Consider the following 12,914-nt stretch of genomic DNA (forward strand, 5'->3'; position numbering starts at 1 on the left):
TGTATGGAACAAGCTCAAAGAAACACCTTAGCCTGCAACCCCTTGCATGCTTTAATTAAGCCTATGGCTAACCTATGCCTTATACCTGGAGTTTTCAAATGTTTATTCGGCTCAAATAGGAACTATTTTTCTTCAAAGCAGCAGGTGGGGTAATTAGAGGCGCATGAAAAGGTGAAACTGAATAATAGAAATGGAGCTTGTCAAGAGGGATTAAAAAGACTGAATTCATCAGATCTGGGAATTTTTATATTAATGACCTTTTAACACAAAGGCAGTAAACTCCATAAAAGGTATGTCAGCGAAAAAGCTCTCAAAAGATTAATTATTATTATTAAAGTATTAATTACACAAGCTCTTGTATCCAATGACTTAAAACAGCTCGCACCAATAGATTTAAATATATGTCATTATGCCAAAGACCAATTACTCACCACCAATGAAAATTAGTAATGACTACTGGATGATTTAGACCTTTCATGTTAATTTTGAGGTTAATTTAAACTTTGATTCTGTGACAGCGCCTAATAGGAGATTACTTTACTGAAACTGCACTGTCAGTAAAGTCATTTCCCATTGGGGGAAACTTTCCTGCCACTGAAACAAATAGCACAGAAAAGATTCTATATATTAAATTCTACAATTGTAACATATTTGTAATCTTTTTTTTCTAGCTTTATTATTACTTGAAAACATGTAAAAAATGACAAACGCATACATGACATACCACTTCGCTGTGTAATAGCTTTATTATGAAGAATTGTGTCATTAGGCCTTAGTAAGGACAGTGTTATTAATCCTTTCTCGATGAAACAGTTGGCACCACAGTCCCATTTCTGTCATAAATTCTTCCACAAACCAACAATTTAACGTAGCATACTTTCCAGAGACTTTGTTCATCCCTCCTACGGTCTCCTCCTCACACATCAGAATTATATTTGACACTGAACATTTATTGTTGAAGTTTGATAACCTAGACACATTCTAAAAGAAGGAAAAACGTCATTTAGTTATTACATTTTTTCATTTGCTTCAGTTAACAGTCCCCAAAATTGAGACATGAGCAAAGAAATGTACAGTATGAAAGAGTGGAAGCAGACTACAAATATAAGAAAACAGCAGTTCTGCTTTACAATACAGACTATTGCTAACAAATAAAAACAAATCCTCGATAGTGTGGAGTCTTTTAATCGACCAGCAGTGATAAAATGATGAACATTTAACAGTCCTACTGACTCTCTGCTCTTACTCTCATACATTAAAATGCAAGTTAGTGAAAACTAATCATCATATGACCCGTACAGTGTTTCCTCCAGCTCCCAATGCAGTTGTGTTGTGATTTTCTGGGAAAGTCCAAGTACAATTTTAGGGGATGCATGGTATTCCAATCAATAATATAATTCTTAAAAAACTTGGGGCACTTTTTCTCTCCGACTCTTGGTGCAACATTAAATGAATACAGAGGAAAAACTGCTCATGTGATCTCAGCAGAAATGTAGGAGTGCTTATGCTACTTATCTGTGTCACTACTCGCACTAAACATCTCTCTCTTGTTTGACACCATACAAAAAGGACAATTTCCAACCAGTGAACAGGGTCAAAGCTTTCAAACCAGCATTATTAAACATACGAGGAAAACTAAGGAGTGTGAATCCCGTCCCTTTCAATTTCCAAACATTTACTTACACACATGTATATAAAGGTCAATGTAAGGCAATGCTCTTTTTTCTAGGGTCCCACCATTATTAACATGTTATCATTCTATTGTGTATAAAAACAGAAACATGTACACTAATTATTCATGACTCTGCATTTTACCGAAATATCTTAAAACCCATTAATTCTCACTATGTTATATATTTACAACACCCACTGACCTTTCGTCTGTTGCTTTAAACCTGAGTTTATTCAACTTGACAAACTGGATAAAGCTAAAAATATTTTTTTTAACCGACCAAGCCGCAGAATAGATAATAACGTAAAAGCAGCACAAATGTATAACATCTTTGCAATGTTCTATTTTGGCGTAATTTAATGTGGAATTTGAGAAAAATCGAACATTTCAAAAAAACTGAAATGTAGCGTCAAGACATGTAAAATGAAAGCTAAAAGGGATTAAAAGATAAGATAAAGACAAACATTTTCTCCTCCACTTTCACATCCAAGAAAGTGTATAAGGACTGTCAATATATATATATATATAAAGTTATGATTCAGAAAAGAGTCGTTAAACTGCCGTAATCTTACACAGAGAACCTAGAAGATCCACATAAAGTGTGAGCACAGAATTCATTCTGTTTGGTTACAAAGTGGACATTTAAGTGGCCCATTCATTTTGTGCAGCACTAGTGGTTAGGACATCTGCTGTGATCAAGTTATGAATACAGCATGCAATAAAAAACAGAGGTCTGCGAGCAAATAGAGAAGTGCCAGAGAGAAAGTGTGTATAGAAGTGAGCTGTTTGATTTCTGATCAATGCAGCTGCTGCATGTACATTGCCTATAACAAACAGACCCCCTCTGGTTAATGAGTGAATGTTCCTGTAATGGATGTCTTAATGTCTAGCTAACCACTAAACCGCAACTTATTTTAAATCACAACAGCAAGTTTGATGACAGAAACCCTTTTTAGGTAAAACTAAGTAATCTCATTGCAGCGAAGTTCCAGCCATCAGACCTCCACTCTATCTCTACCAATGAGCTGAGCAGTGTCATCATCAGTGTGATGCCTTTCCTCTCCTGCGTCATCACTTTCTGAGTCTGTGTCCTCCTCAGGGGAGTGGTAGCCCTCATAAACCAGGATTGGAGAGTCGCAGTGAGCAGGAGAGGTGAGGCACTGGGCCGTGGTGGTGGTGGTGGATGAATAGGCTCCTGGGCTCCCAGAGGGGGAACTCAGGTTGGAGGGCCGGAGCAGAGGAGTGCGCTCCGAGTCTGCTTCACCCTCTGTCCCTTCCTCCTCCCCACGTCCTCCAGTATCCTCCTCAGACTCAGACTCAGAGTGCTCTTGGTTGTTTCGAGTGACGCGCTGTTTGCACACAGGACACGTCTTCTTGGTCTGTGTGAGCCATGGGTCCACACACTTGCAGTGATAGGCTGGAAAGCAGAGTTTTGAGAAAGATGATGAATAAAACACAACAAGTATAAATGTACAAAAGATAAGACATAAAATAAAATGTGCATAAACTAGGTAAGAATAGTTTTTAAAAACAGTTTCAAAATACTTGCTATGAAAGCGTTATTTTTGCCAAGCAGACATAATTACTACCAGCAGATGCAGATGGATATTTATAAATTGGATATACTGTAGTGTAGTGTTTTCTCACTGGGCACTGAATGAAAACAGAGACCACCAGAAGGTGTTGTAACTGTATAGCAGCATAACTACTGGACATATTACAACAAAACTAGTAGGGTGGATGCAGTATGGGTCAGGGAAGAACCCATTGCATTTTGGGGCAGATCCAGATCAGGGGCAGATGCATGATTTTTTTCACTTTCTTTAACATTGTGAGATTTCTCAGAGAATTTGTGGATTATAATGAAAATAATGATATTTACTAGTCTGTGGAAGTAGGTGGAGATTCAAATAAAAAAATCCAGACCTAGTGAATTTAAATGTGTTTTCATAAGGAGACTATTGGGCTTTGGTGTTGATACTGAGAACCACTCGGTATTTCATTATTTCATCTCTCCTCTTTTCCTCACATTGACTTTGTGTCTGCTAAAAACTGTCGCTGCAGTCTCATATATTTGTGGGTATTAACGTGAATTATCATTCAAAAAATATCAATAAAAACTTGAATTCACTGACTTAATGTAATGAAGACTTAAGACCACAACAGTCACTTATATTTTATCCATTTACACAACACAATGGATAAATTATTGCGTTTTAACTCCTCAATAGATTATCTAAAAGTGGAGTGGGACATTGCTTTGAATCTGATTTTCTTCTCAACTGAGATTATGTAAAATATTTTGGTATAAACTGTATATTTGGAAATTGGCATTAGAGGAAAAAAATTCCCAGAGTGTCTACACACAAGTCAAGTTTTCCTTAATAGACTGAGAATGTTCACAAACAATTTGTAGTAAGTCTTAGCCAATGCAAATATTTGCTTTGGGGCCATTAACTGTCTGTTTACCTTGCAAACATCCTGCATTCTAAGAGACTCTGGCAAAGCAACTAAGCATTTTAGTCCATGCAATAACATGATATCAACATAGTAATTACTTACCATGGGAACAGGGTAAAACTCGCAGCTTGTCTCCTTCTTCATACTCATCCAAACATATTGCACAAAGATCATAATCATCCCCTGAAACATAGAAGTCATTAACTTAATCCATTCAAATGTAAGTGAATTATCAATCATAATAATTATTATTATAATAATAATCTCGTTACCTTTACTGAATTTGTGGGTTGGAATCCGCTTCAGTTGTTCCTTGGACAAACGATTTTTCCTCAGCCTTTTTCTGAAGCGCACACATCGTATAATCTGAACAATACAAAAAGACATGGTTACTTGTGGCATGAAAATTACAGTGCTCTAACATTCAACATGGACGGATTTGTTTTTTGTGTTCATTGACCCCAGCTCTTATAGTCAGTCAGTGAGTGACAAAATATGTTAGAAAATATGTTTTCAAGGATCTTTTAAAAGTCACAAATTTAATTACGTTTATAAAGAGCTCATAAATCCAGATTTAAAGATCATCCGATCTTTAAATTTGTAGTGTGTGGTGCCGTTGAAACCAGGAAGTGGAGCTTTGACTGAGAACTGCTTATGGTATATAAGAGTGTAATGGAGATCACATATATAAGTGGATGCTTCTACGGTTGCTAGATCAACCATGAACAGTACTGACATATTGGACCAGTTGAGACTGTTCTTAAAAATGTTCAGTAAACAAGGGAGGTGCAGGCCCCAGGGGGTATTCACATGTCACAGAAACTAATACAGGATTAGGAGTAGTAATAGTAGTAGTAGTACACCAGTATAATGTATTAACATTTTCACAATTAATACCTCTAGTGAGATTATAGTAGTGATATAACAAGACTAATAATATACAATACAATAATTACATGAATGATTATTATTATTTAATAATTATGAATACATAATATGAGTAATTATAGATATTAACAATTGACTTACGCTTCTTGTCGGTTGAACAAATTTAGCACATAAAGATTGGCTGAAATCATGTTATATCATTATTTTATCCACAGAAGCACACTCAAAGCTCCCCTCTCATAACTACGATCCATATACTGTGTTACACAAGTGATTGGTTCATTGTCATTTGAGTTTGAGTCAAATGAAAATCTAAAAGTGGATTTTAATGAATGTATGGCATATTGACTATCAAGTAGAATGCTTTGTACATACTTACTAAGACAACACACATCACAAGAATGATCATGCCAACTACTCCAGTGAAGGGAATAAGGTAGTACGACAATGGAAAAGAAAACTCTGGCTTGAGGATCACATAGGCCCTGCAGACCAAGAAAAGAAACATCCATCACATTCAACCTTTTCTCTTATGTTCGTATATTAACTTCTAAACATGTTCACATGTTTTTACTTACCCTAGTTCCGGAATTATAAAATTCCTGAGAATTTGGGAAGCATAGAAGCTGGTGAAGACTGATGGGATCTCTATTTCCTCTGCAATAGTGTCTGAAAATAAAGAACATACAACATTAACATTATAGGCAGTTTAGTAAGATGGTAACAAAGTTTGAAATAATGTACATCTTATATAGCACAATTACCATTGCTGTAGTTCATATTGAGCAGAGTGTCCGAATACATGTTGTGAATGACTGCAGCATTGTATCCAGCTTGCTGTGCGTGCAAGACCTGAAACCCAAAAAAGTGCTGTTTAGACCACCTTGCCTCTCAGACACAACAACATATTAATTGCCACTCTAACACTATTGACCTTTATGTCAAAATTGCAATCATAGCGTCTGATGAGAACAATGGTTTTGGTGGTATTGGCATCAAACGATGGTGGCAATGGAGGTGGAGGGTCTATTGCTGTGCAGCCATTCAGTGGACGGGACACCACCAAAACTCCCTTACACACAAAAAGAAAACCATTATTATTATCATCATCATCATCATCATTATAAAAGACTCTGGCCAATTTTCATTTGCATGTGCAGTTTCTCTAATGGTCTACCCTCACCATTAGCCCTTCCTTAGGAAGTGGAGATCCAAACAAGGCAGGAAGGTCCTCAAATAACATGGAGGTCATATTGCTATAATGCTGCAGAAACAATACATATACAATGTAAGAACTGAAATAATTTATAGGAGAATTTGTAATATTATGTTATATTTATGTCAAAAGACTATGAAAGTTCATGAGATAAATATCCTGGACTACTTACTGCATAGATATAGGCATGTGTGGGTGAGGGCACCAGGACGCTGCAGAAAACCAGTATGGCGACATTCAGTTGAGCTCTGAAGAACCACACACCAACGTGCACCATCCTTGGAGGCTTACAGTCACGCTAAACTGTGTAAGAGATAAAGCGATACAAATCATGAACAGAAGGAAAATGCTTCCAATGCTTCAAGTTGAAACTGATCATGCAGTTTAATAACAGCCTGGCATTAACATAGAAACACAAGCGATACCAGGATGCATCAACATGTACTTTCCTGCTTAAAGGTTCAGTGTGTAGAATCTTGTGACATCTAGTGGTGAAGTTGTGCAGCTGAATACCCCTCAACTCACCCTCCCCTTCCCCCCCAAACATGAGAGAGAACCTGTGGTAGACTTCAGTTATCATAAAAACTGAAAAAGGTGTTTAGTTTGTCCAGTTTGGGCTCCTGATGTAGATATAAAGTATTTAAATGTAAAGGGACCATTCTCAGGTAAAGAAAAAAACAATTTTTACAATGTAGATGATTACACACTAGTGAAAACATCATTATGATTATTTTATAATAAATTTCTGCCAATAGATAGCTTTCAACTAAATCTTAGTCTATGGTACATGTAGTTATAAGGAAATCCAAAGCAGCAATAAACTCTCGTGTAAAGACGTGCCAGGAGAATATGGAGCAGATCTACAGATTCACCCCAAAATGTCCAAACAATAAATTGACAGACTCTTGATTCGCTTCTAATTTAAATGTGATGATTAAATTAAATATGATTAAAAATGATCTACACGCCTTTAACATTTGAGGCCCTTATGTGGCAATATTGCAAATGTGAAACCCAGTTCTGGTTGACTCTGCTGGTCCTTTTGTTTAAGATCAAACATAAAACACGTTTAATCAACGTTATCATTTATAAATGATATAACTTGTTAAATCGTGTAAAAACATCACAACAAACCTCGTAGTCGATGTCGTCGGTGTTGTTGTGTGGTTAACTTCCTACCTCAGTAGCCTGCTAATGTCGGCGCCGTGGAGTCTGTGACTTAAGCTTTTTCCACTTGTCTCACTTTTGTTTCTGACATGTCATCGTGTAAAATCAGTAGAAGTTGATCAGTCACCCACGTCCTCTTCTCCACAATCCTATAAATCCACAAGAAAAACGACAGGAAGGAAGGATTATCGTTTTAACGTTAGCTAGCTGGTTAGTGCTAGCAGGCGTTAAGTAGCATTTACGATAAATCGACTCCTCGACCAATTGCTCTTTGTATTCTTTATGGTCTTTATATATTATTTTGTACAACTTTAGTAGTATATAAAACCAAAATATGTTTTGTCCACCGTAAATGGCTCACTCTGCCTGGGTTCCCCAAAACTCGCGTTGGCTAGCTGCGGCTAGGTTTGTGTGTTCCTGTGGTTTGTTTTTGCTTCTTGCTCCCTGCTACTTCTTCGCGCCGTGTGAAGGAAGGTTGACTCAGCGGCATCCACACCCACAGCGCCATCAGCGGCTAGACGGAGAAACAGCAAAAATCTCGTTGCCATACACGGTGCACACGCCTGATTTTCGGCGGGGCAGTGGCTCAAGTGAGAAAAAGGGAACTTCTCCTAATCATTTATTTAAGAACATTTTTTAGAACAAAAAGTTAGTAAAACATCTATGACATACTTGACAATTTATTTTACTACCCTAACACTCACGCACTTGTTAAATACTCAACAGTTCACACAGAGACAATGGTCTTCTTTGGTATTCACAAGGTAGACAGAGCAGACAACAACAAAGGAAACAACAAAGCATCTTGATGTATTTCGATGTATCACATCCATAATTTCCTATATTACATGGCTGCTTTTTCATCAGTCAATATTAGTTAATAAAATCAGTCAAATATGAACTCCCTTTTTATTTAGAAAATGCTTTAAAAAGTAGTATAGACTGTTCCTGTTATTACAAGAAATGTCCACAGCTCTGTCCACAGGAGTCATGGAGGGAGGGAGGGTAGAGACTATAGTCTAATCTCCCTGATATTTAGATATTTTATTTAATCGATATATTTGTTGACAGGGAAGCTGTTATTAAAAAACAAAAACACACTAGAAACTAGAAACTTTCTCTTGAGGAATAAAAAGAACATACATGTGTGCACGTGTATGAGCAACAATGTGTCTTAAATGAATATAAAATTTGTTATGGAAGCCTGTTGGATCAAAATACAAGGTTTGATGGAAAATCGTGTCTCATATTACAAGTTACAAGTTACATCTCAAGACATGCAGCTACAATCAGTCAGGTCCCTGTTTACTTCATCTACAGGCCACATGACTGGATTCCCTGTTTACTGGTGCATGTAAGCTGCCAGAGACTGCATGGCCTCCAGCGAGGGTCCACTACAGAACAGTTGCAGTTCAAACCTTATCAAGATCCATCAGAGGGCAACATGTGGGGCTGAGAGGATATTAGTCAAGGCAATTCAGATATCAGGCAGTGGTTTCTCCAATACTGCCCTCAAGAGGTACGATCACTCTACTGTCACATACAACAACATTCACTGTTCTCGCTCTTTCATCCCAATCAGAATTGGGGTTTATTGTCTAGTAGGTTTATTTATATTTAAATCAATGCATAATTTGCTGTGGTGTGTTTATGCAAGTATAAATATAAAAAAAAAAAGGAAACAAATAAAATGTGAAAATATTCAAAGCAAGCACCAGGGAAGGTATTATGAAATATGTTGTAAATAAACAGTAGAGAATGGACATGACATTGTACAACTAAGTTCAACGAAGGATTACCTCTGCAAATGAATACTGAGATGTGTAATGGCCACTGGTTGATACTTATAAATGATTCATCAGTGAAAGTAGGCAGAAGTAAATACAAACATACAAATTCACAATAACTGATACGCCACATTATCTAATGCGCATTCACAGTAATGGCAACAGCAGCAGCAGTGGTGCAGGTTCAGTGTTTTGTGGACTGAGTCTCACAGTCGCTCTTTACCTGCTGTGGATCAATTACTGCAGGGCAATTTTACAGTTTCAGAAAGAAAAGCAGCAACCAGCATCACCACAGACCAAGCAAATAGCCCATTCCAAAGACTGACAAAAAATAATCTTTGGTAAATAATGTATATATATATATAATATATAAACATATTACTCAGGAGTCCTGGGCTATTTTGGCTGATTTTATTCAGTTATTTGACATTGTGAAGTCCACAGAGAGAAAAGCCAAAACATCCACAACAATATTGTATAACAATACAACTGTCTGTCCCATCTTCGGTGATACTTGGCTGATTCATGGTCTTTGTACGCAACATCTAAGAAAGAAATAATGTTTATTTTAATTCCATGAGAAAATAAATATACAATATATATTTATGTGCTGCATACGGACATCTGAACTTACAGATGGTCCATCTCACAGCTCATCTTTCCAGGGGAGTATTCTGTTGACAGGCAACTGTGTCTACAGATTCCATCCAACCAGGAGCATAGCATTGTTGATGCATCATTCTCTGCAACTAAAAACACAGATAAACATGACTATGTGTTTGTTAAAATCCTTTAGCTTTCAATCTTAAACAATAAATGTAAAAATGTGCAGGTATGAGCTGCAAAAACACGCAGAGATGTATCAATACTCACCATAAAGCAGCAAGACAACGACCAGCACCAAAAGAGCCACACGATAACGAGACATTGTTGGGTCTGAAACTACGTCTTTCTCCAAAACGATGTTAAGACCCAGGATGGTTTGTCTTATTTATCTGCTCACCTCTGAGGAGGGGAGGAGTGAAATAGGAGATATAGGAGGAAAAGGGTTGGTCTCTAATTTATTTTCAGTTGTTATTATTATGCACATTTCAGAGTATTTCTTCTGGAGCTGTGTTTGTCAACTACCTGATGATGGAAAATGTATTGCCCTGCATTTTGTTAAAAAATTAAGGGTTGCTTGTCAAGTGATGGTGTATTTCATATAAAATGCAGTGTTTACCCCGAAATATTGCATATATTTCTTTTGATTATCAAAATGCATTTATGTTGTCCACTACATCTTTTTTTTTTTTTACACTTTTTCTGATATGACGTGATGTTAATCCACCTCAACAAAATCACGACTGTTTGCTCTCCTGGCTCTGAAATGGTGGAATGAGTTCCCCATTGGCACCAGGACAGCAGAAAGTCTACACATCTTTTGCCGCAGACTAAAAACACATCTCTTCCGACTATACCTTAGTGATGAAGATGATCGCTAGTAACTAATTTAAAAAGAACAAAAAAAACTTATATATGCAAATTGTACTTACTTGATTCTTGTTGTTTTGGGTTTGTTCCCTCATTGTTGATGCACTTATTGTAAGACGCTTTGGATGAAAGCGTCAGCTAAATGAAATGTAATTTAATGCAACACAATCATTTAGGTGTTCAACCATAGACTGTGTTCAACACCACAAATATCTAGTTCGAGACTTATATGAGTTTGCAATGTTTAATCAGCCCTTGCAGCTTACCATGCCAAGGAGGTTACAGGAAAAACTGGTTGTTTTCTTACAAATGGGTTCAAATCACATGCCATTACTTTATTTCTTTATAAATCATTGCAATCAGTTTATATCTTCTAAAATGAAAGTTCATGGCACAGAACATAAAACATCCATGTTTGTCATATTCTGTCATTTTGAATGCTAGTTTTGGGTACCACAACTTTCATGTGACAGATCTGCATCTGTAAACATCTGAAGTTTGCTCCATTGGTTAAACCAGAGAAAAACCACCAGGCAAAAGGACTACTAGTTTAACCAATGGCTGTAGGTCAGATTTTGTTTACAAAAGACGGCAATATAGTTTAAGTGGAGACTTAATGATGTTGAATGGGCTCTCAACTATCCAGGACGATATCCTGTAAATATCTACATACAATGTATGACAAAACATGTGCCTAAATATTATAAATGATTTAAAAAAAAGTCAGTTTGATACCAGATAAATTTTGTTGCAGAACAGGGGTTACACAAAAATTTGCTTTATTGCCACTGTCTGATGTAGGTCAGATATCTGCCATGATACAAATAATGATTTATAACTTCTATGGTCAAAAATAAAAGTTGAGAAATGAAATGATTGGAAAAACAATTTGTTCAAGAGTTGTACCAGGTCCCCAATTTTGAAAAGATATGACTATAGACTATACTTTACAAAAACAATAATAATTACAAGTTTCAGCTGCTTTTCAACTCTCATTCAAAAGTTCTGAACTTAAAAAGTTGTCCTTGATTGAACCATTTCACAGAAAACAGTATTTACATGCCCTTGGCCTATGAAAATATTTGCTTTTGGGGGTAATTCATTTTTTTACTGCTCTAAAACAAACTGGAAAACACTGTCTGAATGTTTCATTGAACATGACTTATTTTGTTTAATTTTATTAATTTATTACCATTAATTCTGTGAAGAATTTAAATGTATAAGCTTCAGACTTGTTGATTCTGTCACAGTCATGAACCTGTAAACTTTGTAGGTCATGTTTCCTCATCACGTCCTGAGACACAACGTTATTCAGCTCCTCTTTCACCATCTGGCAAATTTGTTTGAGTATTCTAACACTGTGTGCTTCCATCAGCATTTTGGTTTGATATACTGCCAGTCATTGTTTATTATGGCAGGATCACTGCACCACATCCTTATCTTTCTTATAATGCAAGTCAGGAAGCCTGTGGTGTGATTTCAGTCGTGCCAAAGTCAAGACATCACCCTCACTGCCAGGCATCAGTGATGTCTCACATTATGAGTCATTTGGGAGGGAAAGGGAAAGGTAAGGACAAAATAGTCCTTAATAAAATGAGGAGTATAATTTATGAATCTTTATTTATCAAGAGAAAAGATGCTTAACCATTATTGGTACTGATAATATCGGGTTGTCCTAGCAGTGATACTAGAGACCTGCCAGGTGGTCTTCAAAATCAAAATGGGTTTTACCTCTAGGTTGTATATGTGTGTATGAAAAGTGTTTATCCCTCTTGTAGGGAGCATCAATCAAATAAATAAATATATGATGAACGGTAAATAAATATCATGGCAATCTAAGCATTAGAAGTTGATATTACGGGCCTGTGAGTGCATGAACCATTGGACTGATTGTGAATATAGATGTTACATGCAGCAAGGTCAGGCAGGGTCAAAGGGCCTGTGTGTTTTCTTCCCTCTTGCCTGTCTCTCTGTCCCTCCCTTGCCTCTCTCTCCCAGGTGCTGCTGCTGCTGCTGCTGCTCATGATGCTGCTGCTGCTGCTGATGATGATGATGCTGCTGATGTTGTTGATGCTGCTGCTGCTGCTGTGGCTGCTGCTGCTGCTGCTGCTGCGCATGAAGCTAATGCTGATGTTGATGCTGATGCTGATGATGGCTGCCACCTGTGCTGCATCGGTTCAGCCTATCACAACCCAGGGCTCCAGAATAAAGGGAGCAAGTCTCTTCTTGACTCGGCCTCAGATCTGCTGCT

General features: G+C 37.1%; 1 protein-coding gene and 1 long non-coding RNA gene across 5 annotated transcripts; both read right to left on the reverse strand.

Annotated features, from left to right (window-relative positions):
• Positions 1-727: 727 nt before the first annotated feature.
• Positions 728-7,903, reverse strand: rnf167 (ring finger protein 167). 4 transcript variants are annotated; one of them, XM_069539948.1, is made up of 11 exons: positions 7,765-7,903; positions 7,416-7,552; positions 6,409-6,539; positions 6,204-6,284; positions 5,955-6,092; positions 5,785-5,872; positions 5,599-5,689; positions 5,400-5,505; positions 4,405-4,498; positions 4,235-4,315; positions 728-3,089 (listed from the first exon to the last, which is right to left on the reverse strand). In XM_069539948.1, exons 3-11 carry the CDS (start codon positions 6,511-6,513, stop codon positions 2,668-2,670), a joined length of 1,206 nt encoding a protein of 401 aa, XP_069396049.1. In that variant the 5' UTR covers positions 6,514-6,539; positions 7,416-7,552; positions 7,765-7,903; the 3' UTR covers positions 728-2,667. The 4 variants fall into 4 exon arrangements, with proteins under 4 accessions (XP_069396049.1, XP_069396047.1, XP_069396048.1 ...); XM_069539946.1 differs by having other exon boundaries at positions 7,371-7,552; positions 7,765-7,899; XM_069539947.1 differs by having other exon boundaries at positions 7,751-7,889.
• A 1,683-nt stretch (positions 7,904-9,586) lies between these two features.
• LOC138413829 (uncharacterized) lies at positions 9,587-10,204 on the reverse strand. Its single transcript, XR_011246229.1, has 3 exons — positions 10,064-10,204; positions 9,825-9,939; positions 9,587-9,735 (listed from the first exon to the last, which is right to left on the reverse strand). It is a non-coding gene; the product is annotated as an uncharacterized lncRNA (long non-coding RNA).
• Positions 10,205-12,914: the final 2,710 nt, after the last annotated feature.

The sequence above is a fragment of the Paralichthys olivaceus genome, chromosome 15 (genome assembly GCF_024713975.1).
Source record: "Paralichthys olivaceus isolate ysfri-2021 chromosome 15, ASM2471397v2, whole genome shotgun sequence".
Taxonomy (NCBI): domain Eukaryota; kingdom Metazoa; phylum Chordata; class Actinopteri; order Pleuronectiformes; family Paralichthyidae; genus Paralichthys; species Paralichthys olivaceus.

Bases quoted from the DNA above. Each gene is read 5' to 3' on its own strand.
- rnf167 (XM_069539948.1), bottom strand. From the start codon at position 6,513: ATGGTGCACGTTGGTGTGTGGTTCTTCAGAGCTCAACTGAATGTCGCC. The intron at 5,506-5,598 runs GTAAGTAAAAAC...CTTGGTCTGCAG, and splicing joins TTTATAATTCCGGAACTAGG to GGCCTATGTGATCCTCAAGC. The intron at 4,499-5,399 runs GTAAGTATGTAC...TGTATTGTTCAG, and splicing joins TTGTGATGTGTGTTGTCTTA to ATTATACGATGTGTGCGCTT.